The following is a 19,597-nucleotide window of genomic DNA, read 5'->3' on the forward strand; positions in this document are numbered from 1 at the left end:
AATAAATAAATAAATAAATAAATAAATAAATAAATCTATTTGATTTTTGCTGAAAGAAGTTTTACTGCTACAACAAATATACCTATAAATTTTCCAACTAGTTCAACTTTCATTCCTCTTCGATCCTTGTTTGGACGCTACCCGCCCAAGTACAACTGCTAGTTTTATCGTGGTTTTAAAGCATTCTAAAAGTCTAAATCATGGTCTACAGAACCCTCATAAAACCTGCAACCTCCATGTCCGAGTGAGGTGGGAACACTTGCCAGAAATATCGATATTTAGGAGTATTTTACCCTTTTCCACATACCGGAAGTCGCCATTTTCCTAAAGTTCATCCTATGATCACTAGGGTCCTTTTTCTGTTCACAAGTCCGAATTCTCTATATGAGCTTTCTAAAAAAAACACTTACTTCTTTTATGAATTGACCACTTTTACGGTTGGTTTGGACCTTTCGAAAAGTTATCCCGTGGCCCTCAGGTTCCATTTACCAGTAGCAAGTCCAAATTCATTCTAATGAGTCTTCTAGAAGTCCTTTCGAAAAAAAATCGTTGATATACAGGTTCAACACTATTAAGGTTGTTCGGGATGTTTCGAAAGGTCACTCAGTTCACTTTCTGGTGAGTGCTTTTGAAAAAAACCGAAGAGCTCTAGGACTAATTTAAGGTTGTTCTGGATTTTCCAAAAGGTCACCCTGTGGCCCATGGGGTCCATTTTCCGGTCACAAGTCCTAATTTATTCTAATGAGTCTTCTAGAAGGACTTTAAAAAAAAACCGATACTCTAGGACCAATATTATGAATTGACCAGTTTTACAAATGTTCCGGATTTATTGGAATGTGGCCCAGGTTTCGGTCACAAGTCCGAATTAATTATAATTAGTCTTCTAAAAGAGCTTTCGGAAAAAAAAACACAGAGCTGTAGGTCCAGTTTCATGAATTGACCATTGAAGCTGTTGGTCAGGACCTTCCGAAAGCTCTCCCGGCTAGATTCCAGTGTCCATTTTTCGGTCACCAGTTTGAATTCGTTCAAATGAGTCTTCTAGAAGTGCTTTCCAAGATAAATTTTATGAATTCATCACTTTAACGGCTGTTTCTTACCTTCTAGAAGGTCATCCCGTAGCATCCGGGGTACATTTTTCGATCACAACTCCAAATTCATTCTAGTGAGTCTTCTATAAGTGCTCTAGAAATAACCGCAGAGCTCTAGGTCCAGTATCATGCATTGACCACTTTCACTGTTGTTTGGTATCTTCCGAAAATTCACTCCGTGACCCCCGAGCTCCATTTTCCGGTCAGAAGTCCAAATTCATACTAATGAGTCGTTATATAAGTGCTTTCAAAAAAACCGCAGGACTCTAAGACCAGTTTCATAAATTTACTGAAATTTTACCTAATCACAGAACATCCTAGACATTTTCAGATCATGTTCGTCAAACGAAATGAGCATTGTTTCTAATTATATCTTTTTCTTAAAGCCTAATCACAGACAAACAGACATAACTCTTAGAAGAAAATTCTTCAAAAAATATCGTCAAGCGTATTTTGCATGTGCACTAGCACCATCTATCACCCACATTCCCAAGCATTGTTTTGCAACCGGAGCATCCCTCGTTCATGCTATTTTTTCACGAGTTGCTTTTCACTCGTTCTGTCAACGCGTCAACTGTGTTGAATAAAAACAAAACAGATGGAAGTCAGTGATGTCGGTTCTACGAAATTTTCCGAAGATCTATAGAATTGATTGAATTCTGCAGAAATACGGATTCGTAGGAAAAATTCACAGAAGCTAAGACCTTCTTTGGGGATTTGTTTTGTTTGCTTAGTGGGCTTCTTCTTTTGCTGGACATAAGTTTTTAAACGAGGTAATGCATCACTTATAAGTGCCCTTTCTACCACCGCTCATCACTTTACTGTGTACACAGAAGAAAAACATAATATGTATCAAACAATGATATTCATGGTGAAGTATTGAACATAAATAACTGGTAATAGTTGATAGAATATTACAGTCATCAACATGATTTGTTCTCGAATTCTGTGTACATCGTACAACGTAATATAAGGAACGGAAAGACTAATGTGCAGCAGTTTTGATGTAATATCCAACAACTTTTTTTTTATGTATTCGTCAGATCTGGTTTATGTCTCCAGTGGGATGCCTTGACCACTTATCATTTTTAAGAGCTGACATCTACTAACTAGACGTGAAAACGAACTGGCATCACTGCTAAGTTCAAAATGTGGTGGCTTGCTCAATGCTTCAGTGGCGCCATCACGACAAATGCAAGCACATTCTCAACTAAAACATTATTAGCGATGAATGTGATTGTGAGTGTTATGTCTGTTTATCTGTGGCCTAATGTGCAGCCTACATTTTTTTACCAAGACGATTTGGTTCTACACACGCAGTTTTCCAAAGTAAGATTGCTTGAATAAATTGTGTGCCAAAACAAATACGCCCTTGTGAAAAATCACACTTGTTTCCAAATTACCATGTGCAATGGTTCATCCAAATCCGAATATTCTTTGCGCATGATATCGGCTTTCCTCCATGCGGAGTGAACCCCCACACAACGTGACTGCCTCGTGCAGACAGCAGTAGGCGGCAGCTGGCAGTGCTGCTAGAAAAAAAGAATAATGAGCAGTTCGTTTGGTTAGCAATCAGTAATAACTAAGTAACTTTTTCCACAAGCGTCGAATCGTTTTGTGGTTCTGGAAGAAAAGTTTCCTTGTAAAATTTCCAAGGAAAAAATTGGTTGATTTATTTCAAGAGGACAATGGGTGACCTCGTTAGATATTTATTTGAAAAAGTAAGTTTTCTCATTGAAAATCCCATATAAAATTAAAACCGCTGGCGCTAAAATATAGTTCCACCGATCGACCTGAAATTTTACACAGTTACTCTAGGACCCAAAACGTCCCGGAAATCATACTGGAACTGGGATTTGAATTTTGTCCCACCCTAATGAGGGCATAGCTTGATAGGAATCGAGAAAAGACATAACAAAAAATCCCATTTACCCATATGTATCATCTTTGGCTTTACTTCGTGAAGCAGCTTTCCAACAATTTGCTCGTTTCCTTCTACCGCCCCGAGTGAGCTGTGTCGCACGGGCTGCTTGTCATGGAAAAAAGGAAGAAGATTATATCATAATTGCTTGCCACTTCTGACATAGCGTTATAATTCGGTTCGTTGATCGTTTGGCATTTTGTCATTTGGAGATATTTTTGATTTCTTGATCATAACAATTAAGGCTGGTTCCACTGGAACGCCACCATTCCATCGCTCTTGGAGTATACGCTGAACCACAAAAAAATAATCGGAGGTTGATCGCTCGGACAAAAAAGCAGCTTGATGATGTCCTATATTGCCCACATATCTTTGAAGCGTTTCGAGAACCCACATCGCATATAGTTTATAACCAGAACTAGATAAGCAAATCCGGCGATATTGTGATGTCGACAACAGGTTAGGAATGATGAGATTATTCTTCCAAGAATTCGGAAGATTATTTTCGGTCCACACAGCTTCTAACAAATCCTTCAACTCTAGCAAAATAGTGGAATTTGCATACTTCAGGTACTCTGTGGTTATGCGATCTTGGCCACTAGCCTTCCAATTTGTCATCATACTCAGGAGTCGACGTATATCTCCAAGCGTAGGGCTCGCTGGTAATGAGCGACCGTCAGTTTCAGGAATCTGCTCGGGCAATCCGTCAGCATGATCTTCACGTACTGCATTTCAGCTGGTAATCGGGATTGTTGAGAAGCGCACTATACTCTTTCGTTTGCGGTGTTTTTTGAGGTACTTATGAGTACGGTTGATACGGGCTCCGTAAGGATACCTGTTAAGGTTTTTAAAGAAATCTTCGCATTTTTTTCTCGTCATAATGCTGTAGTTTAAGTTTCAAGCGAGAGGTAACGTCAGATAGTTTAGTGGATATTTTAACCGAAGGTTTCCACGACATCCAGAACCTATATTTGCATATCAGTGCCACCAGTTTCCGGCAGTCCCGACCAGGTGGTAGGCGCCCTTTAATTTGAATGGCCTGTTTTGCAGCCTTCCTCGTCTTCTGGACAAGACCATCCCATGCATTACTTACTGACAAGTGTTTATCGGACTGTGACTTCTGGAGCTCTTCGTGGTACACTCTTTGGGCATCAGAGTGTTGCAGGATTGAAGGCTCATCCAACGGAAGGAAGTGAGGTTGTTGAAATCGCTTTAATTGTTGATTGCATCTAGGGTTTGATTTAGCACCTATTTTCCGGCTTAGCATGATACACCAGGTTATCATCTTATGGTCAGTTTTGACACCTACGGGTTTTTTTGCTTTAATGTCGCGAATGTAATGCTTGGATACAGCTAGATTATTATATGATCTAGCTGTGAACGTGTTACACCGTTAGTCCATGTCCATAACAGTGACTTGTCGGATCGCATGGATCGAACTACCATATTGTGCCGTACCAAAAAATAACGTAATTGTACTCCAGATTGATTGCTCTTTTCGTGACATGTAATTCTCCCAAGACAGCTTCTCTCTCACTCAGTGGAGTCATTGTAGGCAAGATGACTATTAAAATCACCGACCAGAATAACGAGTTCCTTGTCTGAGCAGCTCTCATAGAATCCACCAAGCTGCCCCAAATATGTCGAATTGGTTTTATTTGGAGCATGCACATTGACCACTATCATATGGTAAGTGGTAAGGCCAGCTGTATAATATACGTTAGCCGTCAAGATAAATGACCCAATGCAATTAATATCGTTTACATTAACATTGTGCCACTTGGAAACCAGAATGGCCAAATTGCGTTTTTTGTTTTTACGAGTGCTCCCAGTTAACCAAATATAATTCTTAGTATCGGATTTTACTGCGTCAATATTAGCCTCCTGAAGGAAAGCAATTCCAACCCAGTCATGATGAAGACAATAATCAAGTCCATTCCGCTTCTCGCGTGTTTGACAGCCCGACACATTCCAGGAGACCATTTTTGGAAGGCAATCGTCAGTATTGTCTGAGCCTGATTGCACCACAGAAGAACAGGCTACGATTTCATTAGCAGACGATGATTGAACGGGCAAAGGTTGGGCTACCGAAACAGTAGTAGGTAATGTAGGCTGAATAAATAAGGAATTATCAGATGCATTGACACCAGGAGTAGGAATGAGAGAGAGGTCAGGAGCTGGTGTTGACAGAAGCAGTTTCGTCGGACTACCATCCTTCGTTGATCCGACGAAAGCTCTCCAGTTCTAATCTTCTTTGCCGGAGGTGACAAGTCAGTGATTTGCAGTACGCTGCCGCTGATGCAAATGCAGTCTCTTGTTCCCAGATAAATCCTTACGCGTGATAAAGTGTCTGAGTTGACGATAAATAGGTGCCGCTCATCTGTATCTTCGCTATAAACAGTTATATTATTGTCAAACAATTCAGAGAGAGCAGACAGAATCTTGTGCGCCATGTCTTCAAAATTGGATCGATTAATTACACTTTGGACTAGAATAAATCAGGCAGAAGTTATTAGCAACGGTGCTAAATCTACAGATGATATGATTACCTGAATCTGAGTTTGATTTAAAGTAGGTGTATTTAAGGATCATCGAGTTTAGCGCAGACACTTCTTTTTCACCCGGGGTTATTGCCAACTGATGAAGGAAAGATCGACAAACGGCCAGGTGATCACAAAAAGGCAGGACATTAAGCACATGTCCAGCTGTTGGAATATCAACTGACCCGGCAGAATCTTGGATGTCAATATGAGCACAAAAGACAACGCTGTCGTAGTGAGAGCCAGTATGATGAATAGCGACTTTTTGAGAGGTAGCGGTCCCTACGGAATACTCTCTAAACCGACCGGTGCGTTCTTCCCAGATGGTGATACTGACGTTGTAGAGTTCACACGCAAAGGATAAACATTCCTCAACCCCCAAGTGCCGTCGTGAGAAAGCAACTCTAAATATTTCCAAACACAGTCGTATACGTCGATGAATCCGTGTTTTATTACATCTTCGGCAAATGGGACTAGATAGACCCAGTATCTGGCAAAATTTCGCTGAAGATGTTCAACCATTGATGCTCGCATCTGCGACACCTTATTTGGGAAAACCGACTCGGCAGGATGAATTCCCAGTATTTGGTGAACGAGGCTACCAAATAGACAATTTCCGTCGCCTGGGATGCGTTGTAACCAAACTTCAAACTCGCCGATCCGACGGCACATTAACTGGAAATTCTTCTTTGAAAACATATCTTCAATGTTCTGTATACACCACGCGCCGAATAATTTACAACTGATTAAGGTTAGGAGCGGTGCGTTGTGCGTGGCAATAATACACTAAAAAAAAAAAGAATGGGAAAAAAAGGAGGAAAAAAGGGGATAAGGGAAGGGGGAAAAAAAGAAAGGGGAAGCGGAAGGAGGGGAAACGGAAAAAGAAAAGAAAAAAATCACATTTCAGATGGAAAATATCCATTAGAATTTCACATAACTTTCATGTGGTCTTATAATTGGGAATCGCTCCAAAACACAACATGAAATTTATGTGTCCAGTGAAATGTGTGTGATTTATCACATAGAACACATGTAATAATATGAAAGTTATGTGAATGTCAGATAAAAACATTAATTGCAGCATATCATGTGCGTTAACTTTTAATATGTTTGCAGACAGTGATAGATGCACATGAGGGTCCTGTGGAGGTGCCAAGGTGTCTTTATCCCAGACAAGGGGTAAGCTCTAAATTCACTATAATCGTCGTCGTCGTTGGCAGTACTATTTGTATATTTTGAATTGATTACCGGTCGAAAAAAAAGCATATGAATTCTGCATATCTTAATCGTTCGCTACATACCTAAAGAGAACTTAATCGTACTTTGACGCGAAGCGCTGTGGATTATGAGATGCTGGATGACCCTGGAGGGATCGATTTTGCTTACTGAGCAGAAAATCATGGATTTAACCCCAAGCTCTTCCACAGCACAATAAATCGCCACCATCATTTGTATATTTGATATGGATCATTAACCTCGGAAACTATTTGCATATCAAGCGAAAACGTAGTCCTGTATTGTCGCGAAGCGTTATGGTTCTGAGATGCTCGATGACCCTGGAGGGATCGTTTCTGTTTACTGAGCAGAAAATCATGGGCTTAATCCCAAGCTCTCCGTCATGACTCTTAAAATTCATGATCACTAAACAAAATGAATATTTTCTTTCGATAGTCGGCTATCGAGAGATTAAATGAACAACAAATAAACGATATATACTTTTGGTTGCATCGCCAACTCGAGGTGAATCCTAACCGAATATCCTACCCAACCCTCCAACTCCGTAGCACTTATGAGGGTGTCGTTAAGTCGGTGGCCTCTCGTTAAGTAAGTACTACATCAACATTTCCTTCCCTATCCCTAGTTATGGTAAAGATGGGCGTGGCCGGGAATAGCGACAGTCATGCTTCTGTTACTCTTGTTTAGATTGGAATCAATGTTTACTCCCCAGCATTATTCCTGAAAGTAGTCTAGCTGAGAATTTCAGAAGAGACGTGAGTGTCGCTAGTATCCAATCTACGAAGTATATCATAACAACGCTAACGCTAACGCTAATAATTAAGGCTGGTTGGTTACTGTAGTAACCATTAGTACCGTCCCAATGACGCGTTCATCTAGATAAAATTGAATAATAGTAGATTTTTAGCGATAGGCCCAATCTTAGATCCATAGGCCAACATTAGAGCCATTTCTCCTTAAGCGTTTAAAAAGAGGACTCTTCAAGAAATGATGAACGTTCGTTTAACTTCCTCCCTCTCAGACCGTTCCCCTCGTACCTAAGCACGCCAGTGGTAAGCTGGCACCCCACTTGATCGCATTGGATTCCAGTCAGTGTCCTTCTTGATTTTAGCTGCACGTGGGGCTGCTAGACTTTTGCGTGCTTAGTAGATTCTCTGCTGTCCCACTGCTGTCCGTATCCCGTACTTACCTTCTAGTGTTCTTTGGGGGAGAAAATGAGTCTCCACCGCCACCGTCTATCGTGAGCGAAGCTGTGTACCATCAATTTCAATTTTATTGTTATTTTAGAGAGCATTAAGTGGATTACGTGTACCTGGAGCAGTACCTCCCGGCTGGAACGGGGGTGATGACAACGAACGAACAACCCCGGGAGACGAAATTCAGTGTGCTACTGCGCTAATGCACTTTTCCCTCGTAAGACCAGTTTTCGCACTGATAAACTAAGTTAGCTAGAGCTGTAAAAGTGCGATAACGTTTCGCCATTCGAGGTTCGTTGCCTCGCCCAATGCCCGTGTCTCAATCGGTGCGGGCTCATTTGCTTCACTTTATGAAGCTTTTCCAATCAGCGCAAATCTCTTTTATGGAACACGCTTGGGAGAAGTTGTCTTGCATGAATGACATGTTTTTTCGCGATTTAAACTGCACTCCGTTCTAGTCCAGTAAGCGTCGAATGTGTTCCAAGAATTCGCCATAAATTTCACCCCAAAAACCATCATCCATGTAATTAAGTTTCACCCGGTGCTTCCGCACATTTGCAACGAGATTTATGTTCCCGGCTCGAACGTATCTGATTATGAAATATTTATTGGATTAGCTCTCGCTTCCAGCGGTCTGGATTGCTTCCGCGCGGTGGTCCAAGGCTGGTTCACTACTCCAAGCTTTTCACTAGTGGTGCTGATGCTGCTGCGATGGGAGCCATTAGCCTCGCTCTATTTACCACGCTGCAATTAATCAATTACTCAATCAGATGTAAATTAATAGTGGCGACGAAGAAAGATGTATCTACACATTAAATCTAGCGGAAATTGAGCCACACTTGACCGCTAATTTGCGCATCGTCATTGCGTGATCTTAAACCTTGGCTGGGCAGGGGAAACGACTGTTAGGATAATTAATTTGCATAAACATCGACCGAGATCGGACAACAGCAGCAAAGGCAAGCGTCTTTGATGGCAATCCACAAGGGATCAGTAGTGTGCTGCTCTAATTAAATCGAATCCTATCGGATGTAGATGAGAAAATTAATCACGCCTTTAATCAACGCGTGTTATGGCTTCCGGTGGAATTAAATTTTCCCGAGTTATTGTAGAGGGGTTTTGTAGAATTTATTGACTTTATTAACTGGCGCTTCACTGAACGCATTATAGTTGGTAACACGAAAACAGAAACTCTGTAATAGACCATCACATAAGATTTTTTTTTTGCGAAAGAGGAATCAGACCTAAATTGTCCAACAGTGTGTAATGTTTGTGTTTATAAATAAAAAAATGTCTGGGTTATGTACACTGCAGCTATATTGCCTATTCTAGATGGGTACACGATAAAATCGTTACAACTACCACTCGTCAGTTCGCTCCGTACTGAAGTACAATATGTTTGGAACTACTTAGTTAAAAATGTCTCCTTCTCTTGTCATTCATTCCTAGCTAAAAGTATTCCGATAAAATTTACCCTAGAAAGCCTTCAACAGTAGTACCCTAGAGCCTAGGTGTGAGCAAGATCTCGCGGGGCTTAACCCTTCTTGAATTTGAGCAACAGTATGCTGATGGTCAGGAAGATCACGATCCAAATTCCGGTCGAGGCGAATCCGATCCAGACGTTTGGGTTGCTGATGAGCCAGCCTCGCTGCAGGATCGAACGGAGCGACTCGGTGGACTTGGTGAGTGGCAGGAAGACGGAGAAGATCTTCACCGCAGGATGCATGCCCTCGATGGGCCAGATGATACCGCACAGCATCACGATCGGCAGGAAGCTTCCCATTGCCATGTAGGTGGCGGACCGTTCATTGTCAACCGAGCATGAGACGACGAAGCCTGCGGTGGAAAAAAAATGGGGGAAATAGAGATTTAGAATACTGGGAAATGGTGTCATGGAATGGATAAGGGTAAATTGATTTATGCTGTAAAGTTGGTTGGTTGGTTGGTTTGTGAAACTGTGGTAATTCACTGATTTTTCATTTGTGTTGACGAATTGTGAAAATTCACTATTTTATGCGAATTATCTTGTACTCTATATGATCATGGTTAACTCCGCTACAATGTCTTTGACCAAGCACATTTCAAATAAAATTACTTAAAATCTACAATTTCCTTGAATTCCCTAATGGTAGTTTAAGTCATAAGATTGTTTAGCTTGTTTATTGGAGACTTTATTTTATCATGGTGCTATTACTTCTTGCATGAAGTTATCGATTTTACATAGTTGAAGATGCAAAGTGGTAATTTTTATACGATAGATGAGGAGCTTAATGTAGAGAGTTGATAGTTCCGTTAGAGTAAAGCAGTGTAAACATTGTATATAGAGAGTAGAAAGCGAGCAATGGTCAATTTTGACTTTACCAAACTCATCATCTCCAACTATTATTGAGCAGAATTTCGGACCAGGGGTTGAAACAGTTGACGTTTTTACTACACTCGCTTCGTTGTCGTGCGCGACAGTCTGGTTGTATTCGTACACTAATGCTCTACTATCGTCTCTCTCACACAACACAAACGGTAGAATAACATTCAAACAAAAAGAAAATTATCAAATAACTATCAAATGACATGTGTGATTTCGTTCTTGTTCCTCAATTTTGTGTAAAATAAACCATTTTTGATCAGAAATGTTATTACTAGGACATCATCGCTTGCTATTTTCAGAATACATCAGCAGCTCTTATTATGAGAAAAACTAAAATGTATACATTCGTGACTGTCTTCGGCGACAGTGTCGTATGACAGAGCATGTCATATGACATTTTAGTTTGGTACTGTACTATGGTAGCTTGTTTTGAAAATGGCAAAAGTAGTCGATTATCACAGAAATTTTGTCAACTACCGTGACCGCTTACAAGGCTGTTCAGAACCATAGCTGAATCGTCTTTTGTAAAAGTTTGAGGGCTTTCTAAAGACTTCAGATCAATGCTGCAAAATCTCGAAGCGTAACCGATCTTCTAAGGGATACCATGCCATTTGCTAGTGACAATATTGTCAGTGGTGAAGTTTTGTTTTCAGTGAAATTTCTTTCAAAATTAAATGGGTTAAGCCAAATGCTCCATAGATCCACCAAAGTAAACATGCATCTACGTCCTTAACTGTATGAATATCAATAATGATAATAAGATGCTCAACATTATACTTCTTGTTATCAGGTGAATCTTTGTCATCGACCAAAAATTAATTACATTTTGACAAAGGTTTATGTAAGACTCAATTCTTTCAGTGACATTTTCAAACATGTCGCGCGAAATTATCCATCAGTTTTACCGTTCAATATGGGTATTTTCGGAATTGGGGTGCTAGAGAGCAAAAATCGATGTACGATGCTATCTTGAAATGCAAGATGGAGGCTTCCGGTTAAAGAATAGCTGGGAAATAATATCAAATACCCTTAGATATGGGTATTTTCGAAATCTTGGTACCGTATAGAGACCGGAAATAGTTTTGGGTTTAAGTCAATACTCCTACGATTTTTTTGACCACCCTAAAATGGAAATGGTCACCCTAATGACAAAATAAAAAATATCTAATATTTTGCGATAAGGATAATTCTGAGAACAACTACATCGTTTTGCTATGGAATGGCTGTATGGGTATCTTCGGCATTGAGGTGACGTCTTGAGACCGGAAACCTCTGTCTGACGCCATCTAAAATTTTAAGATGGCGGCTTCAGGATATAGAAATACTGAGAAATTTGTACTATCAAATACCTTTAAATATGGGTACACGCAAACCAAAAATCTATTACAATGAATGTTAGTTCCGTTTCCTATCATCCTCTGTTCATTAACATCGCAACGAATGTAAGAAATTGACCATGCAGGCGATGTAATGGTTTTTTGTCTTTTTTATTTTGTTTTCTATCTACGCTTTCGACTATACCAGCAAGCTTGTAGAACGACGCACATTGTAGAACATTGTAGAACGACGCACACACTTGCCTCGAATCTCTCCAGCAGAAAAAGCATACGAAGTCGAGTATGCGAGAAAATGAGCGCTTCATGTTTGCTATTAGGCTATCCATATTCAGAAGCATGGAGAGAGCAGTCGAGAAAGCACAGGTCTGATATTCGCAACGTTCGTGGTTCGAGTCCAGTCGCGGCAATCTGTTTCCTTTTTTTTTCGACATAACTAATTTCACTCACTAATACACTCTACACTTTTCGGTCTCCAATTTTCTTGCATTGGACCGCAGCTAGGTATATCGCACCCTCGGTTCATGCGGTCTCCACTAACATCCTCTGATGATGAATCCCACATAATTGTAAGAGAATCTTACATCCCCCGGTTGGGTGTACTTTCGGAATCGGGGAGCCGTATAGAGACCAGAAATCTGTGTCCGACACCACCTTGAAATCCAAGATGGCGGCTTCAGGTTGCAGTAAAACTAGGACACTGCCTAATACCCTTGAATATTGGTATTTTTGGGATCGGAGTGACGTTAAGAGAGCCGAAATCACTGTCTGACGGCATCTTGAAATCCAAGATGGTGGCTTACGGTGTCAGAAAAAATGGAAATTTAGACAAATACCGTTCCATATGGATATTTTCGGAATTGGGATACCGTCTAGTGACCAGAGATCGATGTCCGACGCTATCTTGAAATCCAAGATGTCGGCTTCTGAATGTAGGAAATCTGGGAAATACAGTCAAGTACCCTTCAATATGGGTATTCTCGGAATCGAAATCGATGTCCGACGGCATGTTGAAATCTGGCTTCCGGTTATAGAAAAATTAAGAGATACTGTCAAATAACCCTTCAATATTGGTACTGTCAGAATCGGGTCTAAACTTTTCATTCTGTGGTTGTTGCGTATAATTCGGATAAGTGTACGTCGAGAAACTCAACTTGTTTCCAAAAATTTTTGATTTTCAGGTCATGTTCCGCCCACATCTTCCACATCATCCGATTCCGAAGATATTCAAAAGTGCTCTATGGAAACGTGAGACCTTTCATTAGGCGGTTGTTGCGATCAATTCAGTGGTAGCCGAGAAAATTTTGGATTTCAAGATGGCGTTGAACATCGATTTGTTGGAGAGTACGCACCCCAAATCTATCTATCTATCTATCTATCTATCTATCTATCTATCTATCTATCTATCTATCTATCTATCTATCTATCTATCTATCTATCTATCTATCTATCTATCTATCTATCTATCTATCTATCTATCTATCTATCTATCTATCTATCTATCTATCTATCTATCTATCTATCTATCTATCTATCTATCTATCTATCTATCTATCTATCTATCTATCTATCTATCTATCTATCTATCTATCTATCTATCTATCTATCTATCTATCTATCTATCTATTTATCTATCTATCTATCAACTATCTATCTATCTATCTATCTATCTATCTCTCTATCTCTCTATCTATCTATCTATCGACTATTCGATTCTCTCTGGATTTCCCTGAAATTCTTCCGAATTCCCTGAAGTTCTCTGGACTTCCCTGAAATTCTCTGGACTATCACAAATTCCCTGGACCTCCCTGATTTCCTCAATTTTCAATTTCCAATTTAAAGTTCCCACAATTTTTCCGAGGTTAATGGAAATTTCTTGAAGATGTTTGACCTTCCCTGAAGTATGCTTGCGGAATTTCCCTTAAAATCTCCAAACTTGTTTGAACTTCTTTGGGTTTTTTTTTTTTTTATATATCTTTATTAAGGAGACTTTCAGCCGTTGGCTGGCTCGTCTCCGATCGCTTTGGATTTTTCTGAACATTCCAAAATGTACAAGATGTTCTCGGAACTTCTCTTAAGTCGCCGCGATTTTCCTAATATTCATGAATCTTACCTGACGTCCCCGTTCTGAAATTGTCGGAAATTGTCTGTAATTTCCGCAATTTTAGTGGAATTCTTGGAACTCTGGTGAAGTTGTCTTTTTTCAGAAGATATCTTAACTTTTTTGGAGTTCTTTGGACTCATCAGCATTATCGGGAAATGAAATTGAAATTCATGGAACTGCCCTTAATTTATAGGAACAAATTCTTCAAGATCTTTAAACTATCCTGAAAGCATTGAATTTTTCAATAACATTTGGAGATTCCCTGAAGTTATTATAACTACTCTAACGATCTGATCTTTTCTCTCATCTGTCTTCAAAATCTCAAAACTTCCCTGAACTTCTCTGGACTGCCCTGAAGTTTTTGGAACTTACCTAACGTCCCGGCAATCATTCTGAAACGTATGTAGTTTTCGCAACATCTCTAACATTATCGGAATTTTCCATAGTTCCGTGGAACTTCTTGTAAGTTTCTGCAACTTCTTGAAATTAGTGGAACTACTTCTGAACTTCCCCCAAAGCACTGTTAACATCTCTTATGTGAATACTTCTACTAACATTTCTACTCTCTCTTAACTTTCCTAAACCACGCTGAAGCTTTTGGAACTTGTCTTATGTCCCAGGAATCATCCTGGAATTTATGGAACTTTCATTAAGATTAGGTGATTTTCCAGGTTTCGAAACATCTCTGAAATTATCGGGATTTTCAATTGTTCCTTGGAATTTCTTGAAAATATTGTAACTGCTTCAAAGTTATCTGATCTTCCCCACTTTAATCTTCTCTTATGTTAATACTTCTACTAAAATTTCTAAAAATGTCTCAACTTCTCAGGAGTTGTCTGATCTGATCCCTGCAAGTTTTGGAACTTATTAAATGTTTTTGCAGTTGTCTGAAGCTAATGCAATTGCTCTGAAGTTTACCAAACTTTTGATAAACTCTTGATGTTCCGCTAATTTCCCAATGCTCTCGGAACTTTGGTGAATTGTTCGAAAATTTGTTGAGGTTCTCGGAGTTACTTTATTGTTTTTGTAATGTACTAAACGTTAATGAAACTGCTCTGAGGTTTTTTATGTTCACTGATGCTCTTGGCGCTTTCCTGAAGATCTCACAATGCTCCTGCCCTGATATATTTCTTAAGTTTTCTAAAATTCTCAACTCACCCTTACAGGCCCTTGAACCGCCCCAAAAACCTGGACTTTCCATAAGATTTCGAAACTTCCCTAAGCCTTTCTGAAGCTATAGGAACTTTTTTTAAATTTTCCTACAATTTATCCCAAGTTCTCTGGACTTCTCCAGATTTCGCTAAAATTCCATCTCAGTTTCTGCAACTTCTCTGAAGTTAACCACATTGAATTTTTTGAAACTTCTTAAGGAACACACATGTTCCACAATAGTTTATATGACCTTTGTATGACTAGCTGGTAGTACAGCATTTTATTCAACATAATTTGCATTTGTTGTACTTGGGCGGACATGAAGAACCAGTGGAGGTGCCGGACAAAGGTATTTATCCTAGACAAATGGTAAGTTACAAATTCTCTGTTGTCGTTGTCGTAGGCACCGTCGTAGTCGCTGTCGTAATCGCCGTCGTAGTCGTAGGCAGTACCCTTAGTATATTTAAAATTAAACATCAACCGCTTAAAATATGAATTATCGCGTATTTCTGTTGTTCATTACATTCCAAGTGAAATTCGAGAACGTAATTTCATTTGAATAGCTTGTTTAACCAGGTCTTAAACAATCGTCACGTCGGTCATAGCTTGCTATGATTGTCTGAGCCATGCGTAACGAGAAAATCGAAACATTGAACGTCGCGTGAAAGTGGATCTTAATGAAGGCCTAAGTACTCTTTCGTAGCTTTTAGTTCTAGGATTTCAAAGATCGTCGGTTGCAGTGGCTTGCTTACTGAGGAGAAAAACGCGGTCCCAGATCCTTTCATATTAAAAATGCATGGTAAGATCGCTTGTTTATCGTGTATTTTGTAAAACTTTTCGTTGTCGTCGGTGCTGGGTTTGAATAGTTATAAAAACTTGAGTAACGCTATAATGTGATATGTGAGGCTCGGTTGCCTTAGAGCAACCGTTTTTGCTTACTGAGCAGAACATCATGAGTCTAATCTCAAGCCCTTCCACATTCAAGATTCGTCAATGATTAAAAAGGAGCTCGTCTGCCTAGTGGCAAACGTTTTTGCTTACTGAGCAGAAGACCGTGGGTTCAATCCCAAGCTCCTTCGCGTTATACGATCGTTAGGACATCAATTCAGCTTATCGTTTACCAAAACGAACCCTGCTGCTAACCCAACCCTCTTACCCAACATCCCTGTGATTCCTCGTGGAAGTGCAGAGGACTCCTCGGCTTCCATCAAAGCGAGTGTCACGTCAACACATTCCTACCCATTCCTTTCTTGACCTGCGTTCAGGCGCGGCTGGCGCTGGTATTGCCTAGTTCGAGATCACCAGTTTTTACACATTGAGGATGATTGGTAGTCCCAAGCATCGTCTATTGGTTCTCTGTGTAATTACAGCAGGTCTGGCAATAACAGAGTAGCAACCGTGGGCGGTTAATCATGCTCATGCTCATGCTCATAATTTGCATTTGTTGTACTTGGGTTCTCTGAAGTTACTGAAGCATTTCAGAACTTCCCCAATTTTCCAATTATCTGTTGATGAAACTTCTCTGAAACTGTGCAAGCAAACTTTCCCTCACATGCTTTCTCACAGTACAATCCTTCAAAACACATCGTAAATTTCCTAAAACATTCCTTAAACTCAATCTTTTCCCACCATAACATCAAGTCCATGTTTCCATCTTCTTAGTAGCAATATATTAGCCACGGACAGTTCCAATCATTCATACAAAGCAATAAACCTCAAGCTTGAAGCCATAACTGTAGAATATGCAAACAGTGTCCTATCAACACACTGCTAAACCAGTTCCGTTCTCGAGAAGTGCATAGTGTAAGCGACTAGAGCAAGTCACTCGCGCTAGGGCACTCTCTATGTTTACATCCTCTATCTTTCTATCATCCCTTCTATGCACGATCCATCTAAATACTAGAATCGATTATGTACCGATCAGAATGTTAACTTCTGATTGGTTAATATTTTAGCGAACTTTAATCCACGTTCCTCAATACACAGTTTTTAGATACTCGTTGCAACTGATATTAAACCCCTGAAGTTCTCTGAACTGAAGTTCTCTGGAACTTCTGCGATGTTTCCAAAATCTGTTAAAGTTCTGAAAGCTTCTCTGGAATTTTTCAGGCTTCGTTGAAGTTTTTGAAACTTTTTGAAGGTTTCCACTGTTTTCCTAAAATTAATACTTGATTGAAACAAGCCCTTTTTTCATTTGCAGGTGGAATAATTTCAAACTATTTTTATCACTAGGAGCGTTGCAACATTTTTTCATCTTCCGTAGTACCGATTAAACGCTTTAACCCAAGTAACATTGCAAGTTTTATAGTGGTTTTAATGCATGCTACAAGTCTAAATCATGGTCTACAGAACCCTCATAAAACCAAAATTGTTACTTGGGAAGTGTCTACACAGGAGTGCATGTACGATATTCTGTATTCGATATTTTCCCTAGCTCGGTGGTTTTCAAAGTCCCTTTAATTTTACAAGCATTGCTCTCTTCCTAATTCAATGCCTTTCTTACGGCCGGGAACTCAAGTCCCATACAAGGAATCTCTGTTTTTCTTCTTATAGGCTTCTGCAGTGAGCGTCTTTCCGGCTCTCAACTTAGTATTCTAGATGAACTTCCACAGTTATTAATTGAGAACTTTCTAAGCCAATCAATGCGTGAATTTGTATATTGTGTGACAGTTATGGATCGCACATTTGGGGCTTTTCATTAATTTTTATTATAGAAACTAACGCAAAATCCAATTGAATTTTCAGTTCATCCATCGTTAAATAATTATGCTATTAATCTCTCTTTAAAAATGCAAAATTGCACCGTAGAGCCACACTTTCTGTTTTCACTGAATGTGCGTGCACTCGAGAGTACTCTCAAGTGTACCCTCAGTGAAAACACAGAGTGTGGCTTAACAGTGCGGAAATTTTAAATTTTTTTTGGGAGATTAATAGCACTAAACTTTCTATTGTATCAAAAATGGGTTAACTGAAAATTAACGTAAGCATTCTAAATTAAAAAAATGATGAAAAGTGAAAAAAAAGGTAGAATGGCAAGCACTCTACGCGGTTCCGGGTCATTTGGCTGAATGCCGAATGTCATTTGACCGAATGCCATTTGACCGAATGGGTCGTTTGGCCGAATGCCGAACAACAAAACTCCAAAGAACTGCTCATGTATGAATGAAGGAAAAATCTCCTATTTTTATTAAATTCGGATTTTTCTTAATTTTATGACAAGCTGTGCTTACTGTGCAAAAACTAACTAGAAAAACAAAACTCTAAAGAGCTGCTCATGTTTGAAAGAAGAAAAAATCTGTTTAAATTGTCCACAGGGCTCATTTAAGTTCAAGTAGTGTTCAACAATTGGAAATTTCTTTTCAAGTATTCAGCCAAACGGCATTCAGCCAAACGACCCATTCGGCCAAATGGCCAAACACCCTCTACTCTATTCCCAGAGAAGTCGAGAAAAATTCAAACCCGAAAGATTTCCTCACCGGGCCTAGGAATCGAACCCGCCGCCTCCGGCTTCGTAAGATCGTGCCTATACTGACTAGACTTTCTAAGACCCCTAAGACATATCTGTATACTACCCATTCTCCCAATCCCAAGATTAACAGAATACCTACCGAAGCACATTCCGCACAACCCCGTCATTATGGTCAGCATGACGACCCAGAAGATTTCCCCGTGGATGGTTAGATCGAACACGTAGAAACTGCACAGGATCACCAGTGCGGTTTGACCGCACATCACCAGGAACTGGGTGGTAACGTGGGAAAACAAAATCTCCACCCCGGTGATACCGGACACCAGACAACGCTCCAGGATTCCCTCGTTCCGTTCGATCAACATCGCTCCGGAGGTCAACGCCACCGATAGGAAGAAGATGATTCTGAAAATAAAACCGAAAGTTGTAATATTGAGCTCCCGTGTGACGCCAAATCGATGATAACCCACGTCAGAATTACTCCAGGTGCAGCGAAATCCGTAAAGTTGGGCGTCACATCACCGTAGATGGGCATGTTCCACTGTATAGGTAACCTCCCGTTGGAAGGATTCACGTCACAATCCGACAGGATGCTTTCGATGAAGGAGAAGTACGCATACTGAATATCCCTGTACAATAAGTTCCCGATTTGTTGATCTGTTCGAATTACACAAGCCTCAATTTGAATGATTCTTTTTATGCAGCTTGGTAGGATAACTAACTTGACATGTCCATGCTAACTACAACGCTTGCCGCATCCAGGGTCCACTCCTCGACGCTGCGAATGTTTTCCGAGCGTTCAATCAGCGCTTCCGAGTAGTTGTGTGAGAATATCATCGATGCCCACGCCTTTCCTCGACTGACCTGATTCAGAGTTTCTTCTTCGGTATCGAACAGTTGCTACAATAAGAGTGTTTAAATTCAATTTCTTCAAGCGCTCAACACAAAATCCAACCTACCACAACAACACTCCTGTTTCTCAAATTTTCCAAGTATCGGCAGCTCAGCAGAGTATAGTTGCATCCGGGGTACGATGGGCATTCAGCGGTCGAAAGGTTGGCCTGTTGCAGTTCATGGTTCGTAACTGCCACTCGCAAACCTACAGGGTCATGTCCAACAGCCCAACAAAAGAGGATGATCTGTGCCACCGGTAGTCCTATGATAAACGCCATCACGCTGAAATGGTAAGCAA

General features: G+C 40.2%; 1 protein-coding gene across 2 annotated transcripts in view; it reads right to left on the reverse strand.

Annotated features, from left to right (window-relative positions):
• Positions 1–9,098: 9,098 nt before the first annotated feature.
• Positions 9,099–19,597, reverse strand: part of osy (oskyddad) — a 165,888-nt gene continuing 155,389 nt past the window's right edge. For both annotated transcript variants that reach the window (XM_065238344.1, XM_065238343.1), the window contains 5 exons: positions 19,365–19,581; positions 19,128–19,305; positions 18,876–19,062; positions 18,545–18,810; positions 9,099–9,817 (listed from right to left, as the gene is read on the reverse strand). In XM_065238344.1, the coding sequence (XP_065094416.1) occupies positions 9,516–9,817; positions 18,545–18,810; positions 18,876–19,062; positions 19,128–19,305; positions 19,365–19,581 (1,150 nt within the window). In that variant the 3' untranslated portion in view covers positions 9,099–9,515. The remainder of the gene's footprint in view (positions 9,818–18,544; positions 18,811–18,875; positions 19,063–19,127; positions 19,306–19,364; positions 19,582–19,597) is intronic.

Source organism: Ochlerotatus camptorhynchus, unplaced genomic scaffold (genome assembly GCF_037179485.1).
Source record: "Ochlerotatus camptorhynchus isolate MF236.1 unplaced genomic scaffold, CSIRO-AGI_Acam_v1.1 ptg000767l, whole genome shotgun sequence".
NCBI classification, from domain to species: Eukaryota; Metazoa; Arthropoda; class Insecta; order Diptera; family Culicidae; genus Ochlerotatus; species Ochlerotatus camptorhynchus.